Source organism: Cercospora kikuchii (assembly GCF_019650295.1).
Source record: "Cercospora kikuchii DNA, contig_00004, whole genome shotgun sequence".
NCBI lineage: Eukaryota > Fungi > Ascomycota > Dothideomycetes > Mycosphaerellales > Mycosphaerellaceae > Cercospora > Cercospora kikuchii.
In genome coordinates, this window is record NW_025408585.1 from 887,756 (window position 1) to 904,718 (window position 16,963).

At 54.2% G+C, this 16,963-nt stretch overlaps 4 protein-coding genes across 4 annotated transcripts; 2 read left to right on the plus strand and 2 right to left on the minus strand.

The window, feature by feature from the left end:
* Positions 1 to 5,946: 5,946 nt before the first annotated feature.
* On the plus strand, positions 5,947 to 9,624 carry CKM354_000657600 (uncharacterized protein; the record flags this gene model as incomplete). Its single annotated transcript, XM_044801896.1, has 1 exon — positions 5,947 to 9,624. The coding sequence occupies one exon, from the start codon at positions 5,947 to 5,949 to the stop codon at positions 9,622 to 9,624; it is 3,678 nt and encodes a 1,225-aa protein (XP_044657831.1).
* A 1,367-nt stretch (positions 9,625 to 10,991) lies between these two features.
* On the plus strand, positions 10,992 to 13,526 carry CKM354_000657700 (uncharacterized protein; the record flags this gene model as incomplete). Its single annotated transcript, XM_044801897.1, has 1 exon — positions 10,992 to 13,526. One exon carries the CDS (start codon positions 10,992 to 10,994, stop codon positions 13,524 to 13,526), a length of 2,535 nt encoding a protein of 844 aa, XP_044657832.1.
* Positions 13,527 to 14,359: 833 nt separating this feature from the next.
* On the minus strand, positions 14,360 to 15,436 carry CKM354_000657800 (uncharacterized protein; the record flags this gene model as incomplete). The annotated part of the gene is made up of 1 exon (XM_044801898.1): positions 14,360 to 15,436. The coding sequence occupies one exon, from the start codon at positions 15,434 to 15,436 to the stop codon at positions 14,360 to 14,362; it is 1,077 nt and encodes a 358-aa protein (XP_044657833.1).
* Positions 15,437 to 15,668: 232 nt separating this feature from the next.
* On the minus strand, positions 15,669 to 16,531 carry CKM354_000657900 (uncharacterized protein; the record flags this gene model as incomplete). Its single annotated transcript, XM_044801899.1, has 3 exons — positions 15,669 to 15,857; positions 15,909 to 16,059; positions 16,113 to 16,531. 3 exons carry the CDS (start codon positions 16,529 to 16,531, stop codon positions 15,669 to 15,671), a joined length of 759 nt encoding a protein of 252 aa, XP_044657834.1.
* Positions 16,532 to 16,963: the final 432 nt, after the last annotated feature.

A 16,963-nucleotide genomic window follows, 5' to 3' on the forward strand; every position in this document is an offset into this window, starting at 1 on the left:
TGTTAATGTCCATACGGTAGCAGTGAGGACGGTGGAACAATGAGAAATGCGGGAAAGCAAATGACGAGAGGCTGTAGAATGCAAACCTTGATCTGAACAATTTCCGCGACGATGGAGTGGTTGTTTCGGGGGTTCGCACGATCAGTACTCTTGAAAGAACTGATGGAAAGAAGGGAACGAAGAGAGACTGTGGCGGGAGGCAAAGAAGTATCGACTATTCTGAATACTATCTAGAACTCAAACAACGAAGCGAGAAGCACGATCAATCATGTGTTCAGAGAAGTGGGAGACGTACATTTGCTATCATGGCACTACACTGACAAACGTAGCGCAACCAGACAGAAAGGGGACGCTCCGCCACGGATGGAAGTACGTTTCAGCGGATCGCGAGAGGTAATGGAAAGTTGGCAGTGTGGTGCGAATGTTTACCATCCTCCTTTCCCATACGTAGTACCGCAATTCTCGCTGAACAGGATATCAGGCTCCGCAGCGCAACCTTCGCTAAAATATATGATGACTACTACGACCCGAACAGATGGCCAAAGCGCTTGGTACAGTTGATCGTGGGATAAGCGATGTCTGGCCACGACGTACCTGAACCTGCAAGCCGGAGGGAAGAGGAGCGTCGTTCCGTGAGGACCGAGTTGACCCCTGAGATGAGACCAGCAGCTGCGTGCGTGGCAAGGAAGGGAAGGGAGACGACCTTGGCTAGGCGAAGGAAACTCATCGGAACCGGTTCCTAAAAGTCGAGTACGCGGCACTCGACTTACCTGAAGCATTGAGCGGACGGTTCCGACCGGAGCGTTGTTTGACGCGAGAGTCATGGGCTCGCCGAAGTCGAACGTCTGTTTGTCCGTCGTTTGTCTCGCGAATGGCGATGACGTGGATCAGGCGAAGGGATGCTCCCTTGATGTCCTTGCGCCCAACTCAGCACTGGAATCGGATGGAGCCCATCGCGAGAATTGTGACGTGAAGCTCCGCTGTCCGAGCTGGAGTACACGACACCTGCTAGGCCTTCAACGCTTGACACGAGAATCGTGCGAGTTTCCTGCGTATCGACACTGGGCAGCGATGAGACTCAAAATTGTCTCATTTCAGCTTCGGCGAGCGCTCCGTCAGCACAGTTTGACTGTGACTGTACGAGCTGGCGGGCTCGCGACGCAAAAGACAGACCCTGGGGTTTTGCGTTGTGAGATGTTCTGAACGGCCGAGCATTGACTTGCTCATTTCGGTACCTGCGCAAGCGAGCCCAGTCTCGAAAGCACGCTGACTGTACTTCGTGGCCGGTGGGAGCTCCGATGGAACGGGCCTGGGGTATGACATAAAGGCCATGCGAGATCACTAATTTGAACTCTGTCTCGAAATGCGCCTCCGACTTGGGGCTGCTGGGTTTCGTTCGTACTCTAGCAAATGATTCCAGCTTTCAGGGTCGAAGGCTACGGTAGACATGGTCATGTGCAGCTCAAAGCCCCGAGTGCCATGCCGCTATTTCCCAGAAAGTCGCAAGTCTTGCTTGGCCTTCACATTCGCATCGCTAGCCAGGAATACGTCAGCCGATAAGATATCCTTCAGAGTTCAAGGCGCATTGAATCAGCCAAACAAAAGCCCGCGTAGGCAAGGTTGTCATCAGAGGAGGATGCATGGTCCTAATGCACCATTGAAGAGTCCGAGAGCACCTGCGTTGCCACATGAGGTCGTATACCCATGTCCTCCGAAATTCTCCCCGCGCCTACCTCTTCAGCCTATTGTCAATAGTCAGCAACCGCGTTGATTTTAGTGTACAGGGATTCCCATAGGGCTCGCGGCCGCTGGGCCCTGATGTTTCAGAGTCCCAGTCAAAATCCTTGTGGACCGATGTCTAGCCTGGCCGATTGTGCCTGAGGATCACCTGGGTGGTTTGCAGTAGCGGATCACCAGATTGCGACATGGAAGTGGCTGACGATCGAGAATGAATGCTGGGGTCTTGCTGGGGTCGAAGTGTGGAAACATTTTGTCTCTGCAGCGACCGTACTTCCTACAGTCTTGATCACGCAGATGAATGCGCAATATTCATGTGCAATAAACCCCAGCTTGTCTTGTGGCCTGCTCTGAGATATTCGGGTGTGTCACCGAGCAAGTCGGCGCCAGAAAGTCGGGCGTCATGGTAGCGTTCTACACTCGGATCAAGTGGACGATGCGCTGTAAGGTGAAACCGACGATGTGTCCTCTGGACTCAATGCATCTGACGCTAAATGCGAGAATGCAGTGGCAGCGAAGAAGTGGCCTTGTGTCATGATCGTGTCAATGTAAAGGTCCACGCCGCCTGGTCAAGATGTCGGAGTGTTCACTTCGATAACTGCCTTCTCAAGGAATTCGGCTTGCATGCATTACCTCTTTGGAGAATTTTTCTACTTCGGCGCCGAGGTTTGCATTATCCGAAGGCTGATCGCCCGGGTGCTGGATGTCCACCAGAGCACACATACTCTCGCTGCCGTGAGAACGCACAGCAGAGGTAACGATGATCGAAAATGTGAGGTATGCTCGTATTCCAGTCGGAGGCTGGCCTCAGGATCAGAGTTGGGTGGTGACAAAGCGGCCTAAACCTTGAAAGCTCCAATGGTTGAAGGTCCAAGAGCATAAAAGACTTCTCCTCCAGATAACTTGGCCCTCGGCAGCGGCATGGCCCAATTACCGTGGTCTTGGGAGACAGCTCGACTCTTCGCCGATCCTGGTGTCGACGGGGCGTCTTTCTGGGAAACGCTCGACCACGTTCTTGCAATCAACGTGAAGCAGCTAGTGAGCGGGAGTGGAGATTGGACAACAACCTACCTCATCATCACCAGCGGACTGCACGCCGACGTGTTTCTGTGCCAGCAGGAGATAGCAAAGTGGTGATCAGCTTTGACACTATTGCAGTTGCCGAACGCCGCTGGAGGAACCTGGTCACTGGGAGGTGTAGTGCGCCTCCGTCCTGGGTACTGGGCGCAAACATGAACGTGGTGTCAGTGACGTAGAGAGAGCCAGTGGAACACGCTCACGCTCTCTGAACAAAGTCGATGCGGCACAATTGTCGGATTATGTGTCAGCAATAGCGCAATAGTGAAGGGTACCATTCTCCAGGACTGCGAACCGAAAGCATACGAGCGTACACTGTATCGCGTCTCGCGCCAAATTTACCTTATTCGCTGTTCGCCTGGATGCCGCATTGGGCGTGATCGCAGGCATGGCAGTGGCACTCTTGACTTGCCCAGAGGATCGTTGACAGCGAAGAAAGGACACGCTGTCCTCGAAGCCTGAGTATCCCAGTAGCAGAACAGAAATGTGCCGAAGATGAGCAGCGCGCCACCGGTAGGGCTGGAACATATGGTCCCGTGAGATTTTTGAGCTCTGGCGCGAGTAAAGCCTGTGAAGGCGACACACTGGTGCAATACACGCTCTGAGCAGACGTAGGGCTGCGTGTTACGTCGTAATGACTTGTAGATGAGCGAGTTGATTGCCCGCACGTATGCGTGTCCGTCAAATATGGTGTTTCATGACAACCGCAGATCCCAGCAAAGTGCACGAGCGAATGGTGAACATGACATGCATTCGCATGGATATGTGGTTGCTGGCCAGGATTTAAGGCTGTGCTCGGATTGAGAGGCTGCTTGAGCGTCCAGGATGTGGCCTTTATTGCTTGCTACAAAGCGCGCGTTGTCCTGAGCTGTGAAGCAACGCATAATCTCTCAGGCCCAGAGGCACCAGCGGCCGTCGAAATTGGAAGTGTGAGTGAGACCAACAACCAGCAGTCAGGAACTGCCTGTACCGCTGGAACGGTTTGACATCTGGTGCTATTTTGAGAAAGCACGCAACGGCCTGACAGCTGTCTGTGTGCAAGGCAGGCAAAGGTGCCGTGATGCGCGAGCTCCCTAATCAAGAGGCTGCGCACAACGTAGAAGGCGTGTAGTGTCGACGAGTCGTTGAGAAGGGTTGAGCATGAGTCTTCGTGAAGCGCAATAGGTTCGAAGTTGCGCGAGGTGCTGCACTGGGCTGACTCGGCTGGCGATGCCATGCAGGTACCACGATGCGAACCAAAAGAGTCATGCATGAACGCTGGATTGGGCCAACCCCACACGGCCTTTGACAGTAGTTCGCAGCGGAGGGCGTGACCTTGGAGGCTCGCGAGGCAAGAGCAGACGTGCTGTTGAAGCGCGTCGTGTTGACGTGCCGAGCCCCCACAACAGGGCGCTCAACGAAAAGAGGTTGTGGCGGCCGTGTATAGCAGCAATCGAAAATTGTTGATGTCGATCGCGTGTTCTCCAAATCTTGCACCCCATACGCACTCGGACCACGTTTGTGGCTAGCTTTGCACAGACGTTTGAGAGTGCCGCGGTGCCGTCTCCGTGTCGACTGGGCGGGCGGAGAGTTCATCTCGTCTCTGGCCGCGCTGTTGGCCGCCGGCTGTGTGCTGCTATGCTGGCCTGTTTTGGTGCTGCAGTGTGCACGCTCGTCAATGGTGGCATCACGCTCCCCCCAATGCGGACGCGGAGTGTGTTGGAGATGCAGGGAAGACGAAGCAGACGAGTGGACGCGGTGGTGAGTGCCGAGCGAGTGGAGCACGGGCGTCGCGGAGAATCCGCCCGTAATAGTGGCATGGGGCTTCATGGAGCCAAAGCGTTTCGGCCTTCCACTACTCGTCCCTTCACACCACAGCGTGCGCGAGCTAACCACGATTGCACCTGCCGATGCGCGGTCTGCTGCGCTGCTGCAAAAGTGCTTGCACATTCACGGCGCGAAGCGTTGCATCGCTGCCCGTGATTGCGTGATCACATGGCGCACGTCGCGGGCGAGGTGCGCGCTTCGAGGGCGAATCCAGTGCGCTCGCCATCACAAGCGGGAGCAGTGTTATCACGGCGGGGACGATGAGGACACAGAGGACGATGGGCCGGCTCCCAAGCTCCAGCGTGCAGCGCGCTGCACGTCCGAGGTGCGCGTGTGGGTTTGATAGCCCCTACGCTAGAGACCGGCCGTTGTGTGTCCAGGAGGTAGCCGTAGCGTTGGCGCTCCCGCGCGAGAGGACAGCCGGTGAGGCTCCATAGGTCGCAGACGAGGCCGACGATCAATCTGCGGCGCCAGAGCCTATCGCGACGTGAACTCACGACGGCGCAGGAGCTTGTTGTGTGCGGCGGCCCTTCTGTCACATCTGCCTCCGCTCACTTTCTTCACCCGCTGTTGCTGTGTTGTTGCGGAAGATGCACTGTTCGCGCGACCCTCGACTCCCCCGACCAGCGACGACGACGACGACGAACGACGGCGAACGTAAGGAGCCGCTCCTGTGAGTCCGTGGTGCTGGCCTTCCTTGCTCGTTGCGACTGGCGGTGCTCTTGCCTCGACGCCGACACCCTTGCTTGGCCGGGCATACCTCTGCAACAACCCATCCCGTCTCAGGCGCACGACTCTGCAAGTCACCTTCAATTCCAACCACGACCGAACCTCAAACCAACATTCATTGCCCTCGAAATCTAGGCCACGCGCAACTGCCTGGATAGCCTTGCACGTCCTCAGTGCTGCGTTCCACGTCCTTGGGTTCGCGGGTGGATGTGAAACACGAGACCGACCTTGAAATCCAGCTTGCTTCACGCTGGCCGATTGCCGTGCCGGCAGCGTATCTGGCAGACCAGAGCGAGAACCGTCGCATCGAGGTCATCCTGGTTGCGTAGTACTTTATTCGTGGTCAGTATGATCCTGAGAACGACCAGACGCCGCCGTGCGCCTGTCCAGTGCCCATTGAGCCTTGCATTCCTCGCTGTCAACAACATGCGAACCAAACATGCTGACGTTCTGGCCATTGACAGACAACCAGGGATAGTCCACGCTTTCGTCGCTGACTTCCATCGCCGACGGCTTCCGACAAGCGCTGTGTCCTATATGGAGTCACGACTCACGACACACTAACCCGCCAATCTCGACCAAGGTTTCAGTGCAAATATGGATCCGGACAACGAGAGTGAGGCAATGTTTGCGCATCACCCCATGGAGGGGCACGCCCAATCCTTTCATGATTCAGCTGCTTCCCGCCGACCTTCAGCATCCACAATACAATCGACTCGCACGACCAGTCCGCGTTCGAAGCGATCGTCTCGCCCACCCAATGTATCGATCACGACAACTGCTGGATTCGTGTCACATATCACCCCTCCGTCCACGCCAATCAGCACGACACCCAGTTCCGACATGTTGTCTGTCAATCAATCGCTTTTCCACAACTACTTACGTGCTCTGCACGTATTTGACCCGGCCATGAATCCGATGCCCGCTGAAGATGGGTCATTATCGACGGTCCGCATCAAGCCTGGCGATCTGATTCTCGTACACGTCATTCATGCGAATGGCTGGGCCGATGGTACTGTGCTCAACACTGGCGATCGCGGCTGGCTGCCCACGAACTACTGCGAAGCCTACGATCATCCGTATGTCCGGAATCTGTTGAATGCGATGACCCAGTTTTGGGACCTACTTGGAGCGAGTGAGGACGCCAGCCTGTCGACATTTGTACGGCAGGATTATATTCGCGGACTGATCGCCGGTGTACGATATCTGCTCGAACGCGCGGACTGCTTACACAGAGATGCGAAGACTGTGCAACACAACGCTGGCGTTCGAAGAATGCGAAAGGGACTTCTTGCGGATCTATCATCCCTGGTTGGGATCGCCAAAAGACTGCAGGAAACGATTGCTGAAGCGTTCGCTGGGGAGGTCATCCACGTCTTGCTGGATGATCTGATCGCAAAGGCGTGCAAAGTAGTCACCAGAGCGGTCGGCTTTACCGATGTCTGGACTCAAGAGACTGGCCCGAGCGATGCTGAGATTCTTCGGCGAAGTGTTCAGCGACGACCGACGCGTGAGAGAGGTGGCACTAACGCGTTGGCCATCGATACGAATGCCCCTGGAGGCAGTGGGACATCACCTGCTATCGATTCCGCAGTGCATTTGCCAGAACAAGACGATCAAACTGCGTCGCACGAGGCACTACAACGCACCGAATTCCGCGACAGTAGGACGTTCAGGCGATCAAAGGTGTTTGTGCCTCCCGAAGGCATGGCCGCGCATCGAATATCTATGATATCCAACGAGCACACTCGGACGGGATCGGGGGCACTTGCGTCTGAGCGATTAACAAAGGTGCATGATGTCTGCATCAGCCACATCGCAGCCTTCATTGGTCTTCATCTCCATTCCCGGCCTTCTGCAGAGCTGGTGGCCACGACCGAGAAGTTGGTCGGGGCTTGTCGAGACATGCTCGAGATCGTGGAAGAGGTCTACGCTCATGACCCACAGCGAGCAATGCCCATTCAGCAGGTCAAGGCAGATTTCGAAGCTCGCCTGGAAGAATTGGCCACGTCGACAAAGGCCGTGTTCAGGTTTTCCGACTCCCCTGATGAGGATGTCGTCATGCTTCACGATCAACATCAACACCTGATCGCAGTCGGCACAAGCTTGATACGCAATAGTGGCGATTGTGTTGTCAAAACGCGGCAACTCATTGAGCAGATTGGCGACTTTGAACTCAAGTCGGCTGGCACAGTGTCGAAACTGGAGGTCCCACCGAGGTTCGACAGCATGCCCTCGACAGATGCTCAACTGAACCGAAGAACCTCGATGCTCCGTCGGTCTGTTGATGCAAAAATGCTTCCACCCCCTCCCCCGCCTCCCAAGGAAACGCACGTGGAGGTGGTCGATGTCCGACCACCGTCGCCTACCGATACGATCGATACGGCGGCGTTCCCAATGCCTCCGTCTGTCACCGAACTCAGCAAGCCATCATCAACTATGCCGCCTCCGCCACGACCGCAATCGGCTACCACCGAACAAAGCTCCGTGGGGATTGAAAGCTCTCGTAGTCCTTCTGCACTGCAGTCCGAGCCATCCAGTGCTCCTCGCAAGGATAGCAGAGAGATGTCGATTGCAGGGTCGACCGAGACCTTCCACAGCAGTGCTCGTGACTCGCGCACCACCATTGTGTCGCAGCCATCCACGCGTGCCACAACTCCGGAGCATGCCAAAGACTCGCTGATGGCCGATGCTGGGATGATGGGAAGCTTTGCGAGCATATCTAGCATGCGGTCTCTTGTGACTGAGGATAGCATGGAAGTTGAAGCGCAACTGCTGCAAAAGACATACATTCTTGAATTGACACGAAACAAAGACGGACAAATCACTGGCGGCAGCCTGCCCGCATTGGTCGAGCAGATCACTGCTCACGATTCGACTCCTGATCCGCAATTTGTAACCGCATTTTTCTTGACCTTCAGGAAATTTGCGGAGCCGCGCGAGCTCGCAAAAGCGCTCATCGATCGATTTGAATACGTGGGAGATGGTAGGACTACAGGTACCCCGGCGCGCTTGCGGATATACAACTTCTTCAAAGGGTGGCTGGAGACGTATTGGAACGCCGAGGCCGATAAGGAAGCTCTGGGTGAGATTCGATTTTTCGCTCTACACAAGTTGAAGCAAGTTCTGCCACAGGCCGGGGACCGCTTGATTGAGCTCACGCGAAGGATCACGGAAGGCTATGCCAAAGGCACAATGAATGGACCTCTGGTGTCTGCTGTTGGCAAGTCGAGCATGTCTTTTACACAGAATGACAAGGACATCCCGTTGCCCAATGTCACCGCGAAGCAACTCAATGCGCTCCGATTGGCCAACGGTGGCGGTGCTCAGTGCAGCATTCTGGACATCGAGCCGATCGAGATCGCCAGACAAGTGACCATCATGATGATGCAGACTTACTGCGAGATCCGAGCAGAAGAGCTAATGAGCATGGATTGGGGGAACCCCAACACCAAAAGGGCGAAAAATATTCGCAAGATGTGCCTGCTCAACACCGACCTGGCTAATCTGGTGGCGGACACCATCTTGGCGCCAGACGAGGCAAAGAAGAGAGCCATGGTCATCAAGCATTGGGCCAAGATTGGACATGCTTTGTTGTTGCTCAACAACTACGACTCGATCATGTCCATCATGTGTATGATCAACTCATCCGTCGTGCAAAGACTGAGACGCACATGGGAACTGGTGAACAAGAAGACCAAAGCCAGGTTCGAGGAGCTCGACCAAGCCATCGATATCTCCAAGAACTACACCGCGTTGCGACGCAGGCTCGAGGCACCCACGACATCCTGTCTGCCCTTCCTCGGCGTCTATCTCACCGATCTGACGTTTGTCGTTGCTGGCAACCCAAAGCGACGCGAGATTCCTGGTAGCGTCACGGAGTCTGGAGAGGTCGTCTCGGTCATCAACTTTGACCTGTATATGAAGATCGCGAAGCTCGTCAGTCACATGCAAAGATTCCAGGCGCCATACAAGCTTCGAACAGTTCCTGAACTGCAAACCTGGTTAGACATGCAATTGAAGCGCATGCGCGAAGGACATGATGCCATGACGACCAAATTACACCGCCGGAGCACAATGGTCGAGCCCAAGGTCGCTGAAAAACGCCTCGCTCCAGCTCCCCTACCAGAGATCAAGGAAGAACGACCGCCGACTTCTGCAAGTTCGTACAGCGACTTTGGAAAATGGTACAGCCTCAAGGCCGCTTCATTTTCGGTGCGAACACTTCCAGTGCCTGAGATGGCCGACCACGGCAAACGAACCAGCGCGCATTGATTGCGCTTTGATGCTACGATATCACGCAAGAAACTTTTGACACACTTTTGACTTTTCTACACATTATTGGGATACGGTATGGGATGGCAAAATCAACAGGGGCGGAGCGGGAGGGTTTGGACAAAAAAGCTCGCTCTCTTTTGGCATGTGTTATGAGATACCCATTTTGCGTCTACACGTTGTACGTTTTTGGTCTATACATTGGGCTGGTCGGAGATTTTATTATGATAATCATATAGATCCGATTATCCAGAGGAAGGGGAGAATGAGAGACAGTCTCTACCAGAGATCGAGTTCGCTTCCTGTATCTTGGGACGAGGGAAAAAAAAACGATGTACGATGTTTGGCACTGTGAAGCAATCAATACTTCCGATAATACCAGTAGTAGTGCCAGTTGGACCAGTCCCAGTCCCAGTCTACTGTACCTTGTGCGTTCAGTAGCGTTGTTACATGTAGAGTGGTCACGTTGCAACGGGTCGTCAACGGTATCGATAAAGTCTGTTCTTTCGCGCGACGCGTTCGTGGTTCGCCTCTCGTGGTTTTAATTTATTGCGGAGAATTAACAAGTGCAAGCGTCGCGTCCCAACGGATCGGAATGGTAAGCTAAATTTTCAAGTGTTGAAGTTTGAAATATGGGGAAGCGAAGGCTTGTTGATGGAGACCGAGCGCTTCGTATACTGGATTGAGAGGAGGCGGTTGGCATTGTCCTGATTGGGGTAAGGGAGACGGGAGACGCGGGAGAGACGGGATCTGTGATTGAGAGGAAGTTTGTGTTTGTCAGCGGCTTGGCTTGGCGGGTGGGTTTTTGTGATAAGGTCGGTGGACGGGAGTTTCGTGACCGATATTTGGAAGGCCTTGGTCGGAGAGGGACTGTGTGAGAGAGATGGGGAGGTTATTATAGAGATGGAGTTCGATGTTGCTTTCGGATTTTGATACGGTATGCTGACGTGTCGGCTTGCGGAGGGAGTGATGGGCTTGCAGGTGGCGCGGTGTAGCCTGAGGCATATCTCGTCGCGTCGACACGTGTACTTGTGTACGGTGGCGTGTCTACACATTGTCAGATGACCGGGATGGAAGAGGTGGCAGTAGGACGAGCTGAAGAAGTACAGACCCCTCATGTGCAAGAGTGACGATGGCGACCAGCGCAGGCGAGGCGAAGTGGATGCAGCACAGTGGGAAGAACCAGGTTTTGGGAGGGCGTCTCGCCTGCGCAAGAGGCAGCAGCGAGACAGCAGCAGCAGAGCCCTGTCGCGGTGGAGGGTCGAGTGACCGGGATGCCTTCAGCACTCTCGCACCAAACTCCCCGTCTCCCACCACACACACGTCGTCGTCGCCTCGCTGTCCGCTGACCGCACGCCTCGTTCCCCATGCGCGACGCTGTGCCCCCTCCCTCTGACCACCCCTCGGCCAACCAGGATACTGCTGCCCGCCATCGGGATCTGCGGCAACATGACGCACCCACGGCACCTTCTCTTGTTGCATCTGAACGCCAAGCCACAGACGCCCTTCACCACCATCATGCCACGATAGTTCGAGCAGAAGCCGTGCATGCCAGCAACGAGCCCTCGCCCTACCACGACCAACACGCCGTCGATGTCCTGAGAGAGCTTGCGCGGGGAGACCATGCTGCTGCCAGACCGGGCCCTGTCGTCCTCGCCTCTCTACGCACAGCATCGGCCGAGCGCATGAGCATCAACCCTGCACATGGTATCGCAGAAGCTCTTCGGTCGCCTGCAGATACCACACCTGTGACACCCACCGCCAGCCCGCCCACGAGGCCGAGAGCAGGCACGGATCGAACAAATAGCGAGACAACGAGCATAGCGCAAGTGCAATACACCATGCCAGACACCGCGAACATGGACGGCGCACTGCCTGAGGATGATGGGATGCGAGCACTGCGTCAGAAGCTTCAAGAGATTAAGGAACTCGCTGTATCGACAGAGGAGAAGGCAAAGAGGATGCACCATCTCATGATGCAAGACTATGCCCGGCACAAAGACCTAGGACACCTCACGCCGCCGGATAGTCCGGCATCGGGCGGGCATGAAAGCGACGGCCTGGAAGCCCCTCTGCTAGGAGCCGCAGCATTACCTATTGATCCTAACAATCCATACAACCTACGACCTGGCGATCTCGATATTGTGTTCACTCCTCTACCCAAAGCACCGCGAGATGTCGAAGGCGATGATGATGAGGCTGTAATTGACGACGATGAACCGGAATTGGGCTGTATGCACTACAAGCGAAATGTCAAGGTGCAATGCTTCGATTGCCAACGATGGTTCCCTTGTCGGCATTGCCATGATCAGTCAAAGGACCTACCGTTTCCGCACGCTCTCAATCGGCACAAGACGCAGAATATGCTCTGTATGCTCTGTCAGACGCCACAGCCGGCAGCGCATGAGTGCATGAATTGCGGTAACTATGCTGCGTGGTACTTTTGTTCCAAGTGCAAGCTCTGGGACAACGACACCAATAAGCGGATCTATCATTGCGACGACTGTGGCATTTGTCGTGTGGGCGAAGGACTGGGCAAGGATTTCGTGCACTGCAAGCGTTGCAATGTGTGCATATCCATCTCCACATCTGCTGCGCATCCCTGCATCGAAAGAGCTACGGAAGGCAATTGCCCGCTCTGTTTGAATCTTATGTTCGAGGCCAAGGTCCCTGTTGTCAGCTTACCATGCGGACATTACATGCATGGCGAGTGCTATAAAGATCTGATGGCGGTGACGTACAAGTGTCCGGTGTGCAGCAAAAGTGCTGTGAATATGGAGCTGCAATGGCGCAAGCTGGACGAAGAGATCGCGATTCAACCTATGCCTGAAGAGGATCTTGAAGGACTCTTGCCGCACGTCGAAGGCTCAGAACAGCCTGAAGAGCAGACAGAGGGCCGGACACACGCCTCACCACCACGAAGGCCGAGGACTGTGTGGATAGGCTGTAATGATTGTGGAGCTCGAACCTGGTCTCCCTTCCACTGGCTTGGCCTCAAATGCCAAAGATGCGACAGCTACAACACAAATCAGATGACACCGACAGCACACCACGAGACAGAAGCCGAGAGGCTGTTACGACAGCAGACACAGTCGGTGCATCGTCACGACTTCACTGGTAATGATGTCCTTCGAAACGCTGGCATTGGAATGCCCGATGAAGCGACAGAAATCAACACGCAGTTCCTCCAGACTCCCGAGTCACCGTCGCAACAGCCGCTTCCCTCGAGCTCGCCACGGCTGGCGGCTGGTGCTCAATCGCCAGGTCGCTACTTTGTTCCCAATGAAGAGATCCGTCGACCGAGCTTTTCAGGACGGTTTTCAGCACCGAGCATGCCCAACCTGCCAACTCTGTCCAACTTACCAGATATTCCTCGCATGCCACGAATTCCTGCGTTACCAAACATGCCCAATCTGCCCAATCTTCGACAAAACTTCCCTAACATGCCAAATATGCCAAACGTCGAGCTGCCGCGCTTTTCACCTTACGAGATGATGGATGCTGTGAGCCGCAGCCTTTCTCCGATGCGATATTACCTCCGAGGCCTGGATGTGACGGACGATCAGGAGGACTTACCGCCCCTTGCGAGGAGAAATTTGCCAATGCTTCACCGCTCTGCGAGTATTCAGAGTGATTCTGCTGTTCCGAGAATGGGATCGAAGTTGAGATCAAGTTCGGATGTGGATTCTATCGGGCTTTTTGGGAGCGGAGATGAGGCTGTTCAGGACGATGATTCGGAGAATGGTTTAGAGACAGTGGAGGGAAGTAGTGCGGAGGAGAGCGCAGAAGAAGATGAAGAAGATGACGCTGATATGATTGATGATGATGAGGTTGATGATGCTCCTGGTTTGCCGGGGAAGAAGAAGGATAAGTTGGAATTTGAATTGATTGGACATCGGTGAGAGCATGACTACATGGCGATGGGATTGTAAGCTGGCATATGTGTGCACTCAGGAATTCATTGATTTGTCGTTGAGAGGAAAACATCCTTCGCTGAGCTTGGAGAACATTGTTTGCTTGACTCTTTTTCGCGGTCGGCCCATTGCTGCCACTTTTGCCTCGCCAGGCATTTTTGAGGAAGGCAGTCGCAATCCAATTTGGAAATCTTGACTCCCGTTGTTTGTTCACGCACTAGACCTGACCTTGCCTTTATTCGACATTTCCTGGCTGACATCGCGATCTGTGCTCCGCAAGGATCCATCGGCCCTATCTACGCTTTATGCACAAGTCTATACCCTTTCGGTCATTGTGTACTCTCGAAGACGGGATGAGATCCGTGATGGTTACGGAGATGGGACTCAAGGACAGTCGCGGAGAGTCGAAACAAAGAGAGACTGGCAAGCACAACGGGCATGTACTCGCTTTTCGCCACGTACTACCTGTTTCATCAGCTGGCACGTTTCAGGAGAGTGCTTCAGAGCCACAACTACCAAATACAGTGCCACTAGCACTACTCGAAGCCAGCACCAGACGCTAGGTGTCAGCACGAAACAAGCTGCTCGATCTGCACCACCTCAGCCCAAATAGTGCGATGACTCAAGCGAGGAAGGTCGAATTTCGCTCTGGACGAATTCCAGAGAAATCAGGCCGGGTGTCGTCTTCTCCTGGAAGCAGCGAGAGAGAGACCACCTCTGCAAAGCAGCCAAGTCTAAAATGGAAGCCAAAGGGCGTAGAACATCCTCTAAAATTGAGACCGATAGCATCACATACATCATCGGCAGACTCTCAAAAGACCTCACTGCGGCAAACTCCTCCTCAAATCCACAATCCTCTGCGTCGCAGCATCAAACTCCCCCCGATCAACCCTCCCCTCCCTCAAAGCCCTCACAATCCCCTCATGCGCCTCCTGTCCCTGACTCACCAACCTCACCGACGCCAACACAATATCCATCCCCGCTTGCACAGCCCTCACCGCCAAATCCCCCGTACTCCCCAAAGCCTTAATACTCCCCGCCTCCAATGCATCCGTAATCGTCACACCCCTGAACCCCAACCTCTGCCTCAACTCCCCTTGCACAATATTCCTACTCAATCCCGCAGGATTCTCCGCATCGAGAGCAGGATAAATCGCCCAGGACGTCATGATCATTTTGACATTACTCTGATTAATCGCAGCGATATACGGTAACATATCAGTTCCTCGCAGCTCATCAGCCGAGAGATTAATCGTCACGGGTTTGAGATCTGTATTCTCATCTGCTGCTGCAGCACCTAATCCAGGAAAATGTTTCGCTGTCGCGGGGTAATTTTGTGCTTGGAGAGCGGAAATCCAAGCTGCGGCGGAGGAAGATACGATGTTGGGGTCTGAAGAGAAAGAACGTTGTTCACGATCTGTGAAATCATTTTCATTTCTGTGGACGTCGAGGACGGGGGCGAGATCGCCGTTTATGCCATACTGGGAGAAGATTTTGCCTACGGTATCGCCGGCTTGGGTTGCGGAGGTTAGAGGGTCGGAGGAGGAACCGATGGATTTGGCGGAGGTGGACGGGCCGCCTGGGAGGCGGTTTACAATTCCGCCTTCTTGGTCGGTTACGAGGAGGAGGGGGTAGCCTGGGTAGGAGGGGGATTGACGATAGACGTTTTGGAGGTTGCGGATTTGGCCGGGGAGGTCGTTGGCTTTGTCGATGTTTTCGCTGTAGAAGATTACGCCGCTGACTTTGCCGTCGCGGGTTGCGGCGAGGAGATCATCGGGGATGTTAGGGCCTGGGTAGGACCAAATGATGTGGTGGCCGGCGGCGATGTCGTCTGCGTCTGCTTGGACGAAGGTGGTGAAGTAGGCCAGGACGCCGGCTGTTGATATAGTCAACCGCATCTTGTAGATAGTGTTTTTGGAACGCGATTCAATGGAGTGAGGTCAACTAGAGTGCAGTAAGCTCCTATTCATCCTGGCCATGAGAGGAATAGAGTTTTGATATCCTTGAGCATCAATTACAGATACGGCATGTACCTTGCCACAGGGACAGCCGCACAATGTAATCACGAGTTTCGACAACTTCAAGATCTGATTGTAGCACTATCATGTGTTGAATCTTGGAATTGAGGTTTCACCACGGCACCTCTTCACCTTCGTAGACTTCTGGTCCTTTCCCTTCTTTCTTCCAGCCAGGCACGTGGATATTGAGGAATTTGCCATTTTGTGATCTGTCGGCCTTGAGAATGATGTCCTTCAAACTGGAGACGCCGACCTCGACAGGGAGGTCTGCATTCTGGCTTCCAAGATCGGTCTTCAACCACTGCGGCAACGTCAGAAATAGTTTCAGCGCGAATGGTATGATCACACTTACACCAGGAGACACAGCCAGGAATGTGAAATCCTCATGATCTTGCGCATACAAAGCCGTGAGCATATTCATGCCGGCTTTAGTGATCTTGTACGCGTGTGTCGGTGTTTTGGCATGCAGTGGAGTACGAGAGATTGAGCCTAGTGTGGACGAGCTAGATGTGGGATCAGCAGGCAACATTCGAGTGGAATGGGAGAAAATGCTCACATGTTGATGACCTTCTTGTCCTTGCCGTTTTCCAAAAGTGGCAAGAAGGAGGCAGTGACGACTTGTGCGCTGACGAGGTTGGAGTTAAGGATTTCTCGCAAGTCTGCGGCTTTGACTGATCGCACTCCGTCCGGTGTGAGAGACCCTTGACCGGCATTGTTGACCAAGACATCCAGGGAGGATGTGTACTTCTGGATCTCAGTGACTCCTTCTTGTACGCTATCTTCGTTGGTCAAGTCCTTGATGACGATGTTGATAATGCGGTCCTCAGAAGCATCAATCAATTTTTGTAGCTCCGCGCTGGGGCCTCGAGTGATGGCAAATATCTTGGCGATTTGCGTCTTGGGCAACTCAGTGAGCTGCTTGACGAGTTCAAGGCCGATGCCCCGAGACGTCCCAGTGATTGCGTATGTCGACATTCTGCGCGTTTGTGTATCAGTGCTAGGGCAGGTTGGTCGATAACACCAGTCATTTATAGTTCAGTCGCCCTGTGCGTGTCATGGACCTCTCGCTGACCAGGATCGCTAAGTTTGTCATCATTCTTTCATGTTGCGTTTTGTCGTTGCTGTGAAACGGGAGAAGACTGCACTAACTCCGAGACTACTCTCCATGGAAGCAACGACGATTCGCGGTGACATGTGGACCCGGGCGTAGAAAGACTGCGAGCCCGACAAGCAGACAGAAACGTGGATCAGGAGGCGCAATGAGAGCTCGCCGAGCGTCGGTCAAGGGCTGCGGTCGGCCGTCGAGGTGCTCATCTTGGTAATATTGTCATGCTCTTGGCGCAATGGCAAAGTCTTGAAATTTTGATCGATGATTTCATTGGTACGCGCCAGAGAGGCTAGTTGTAC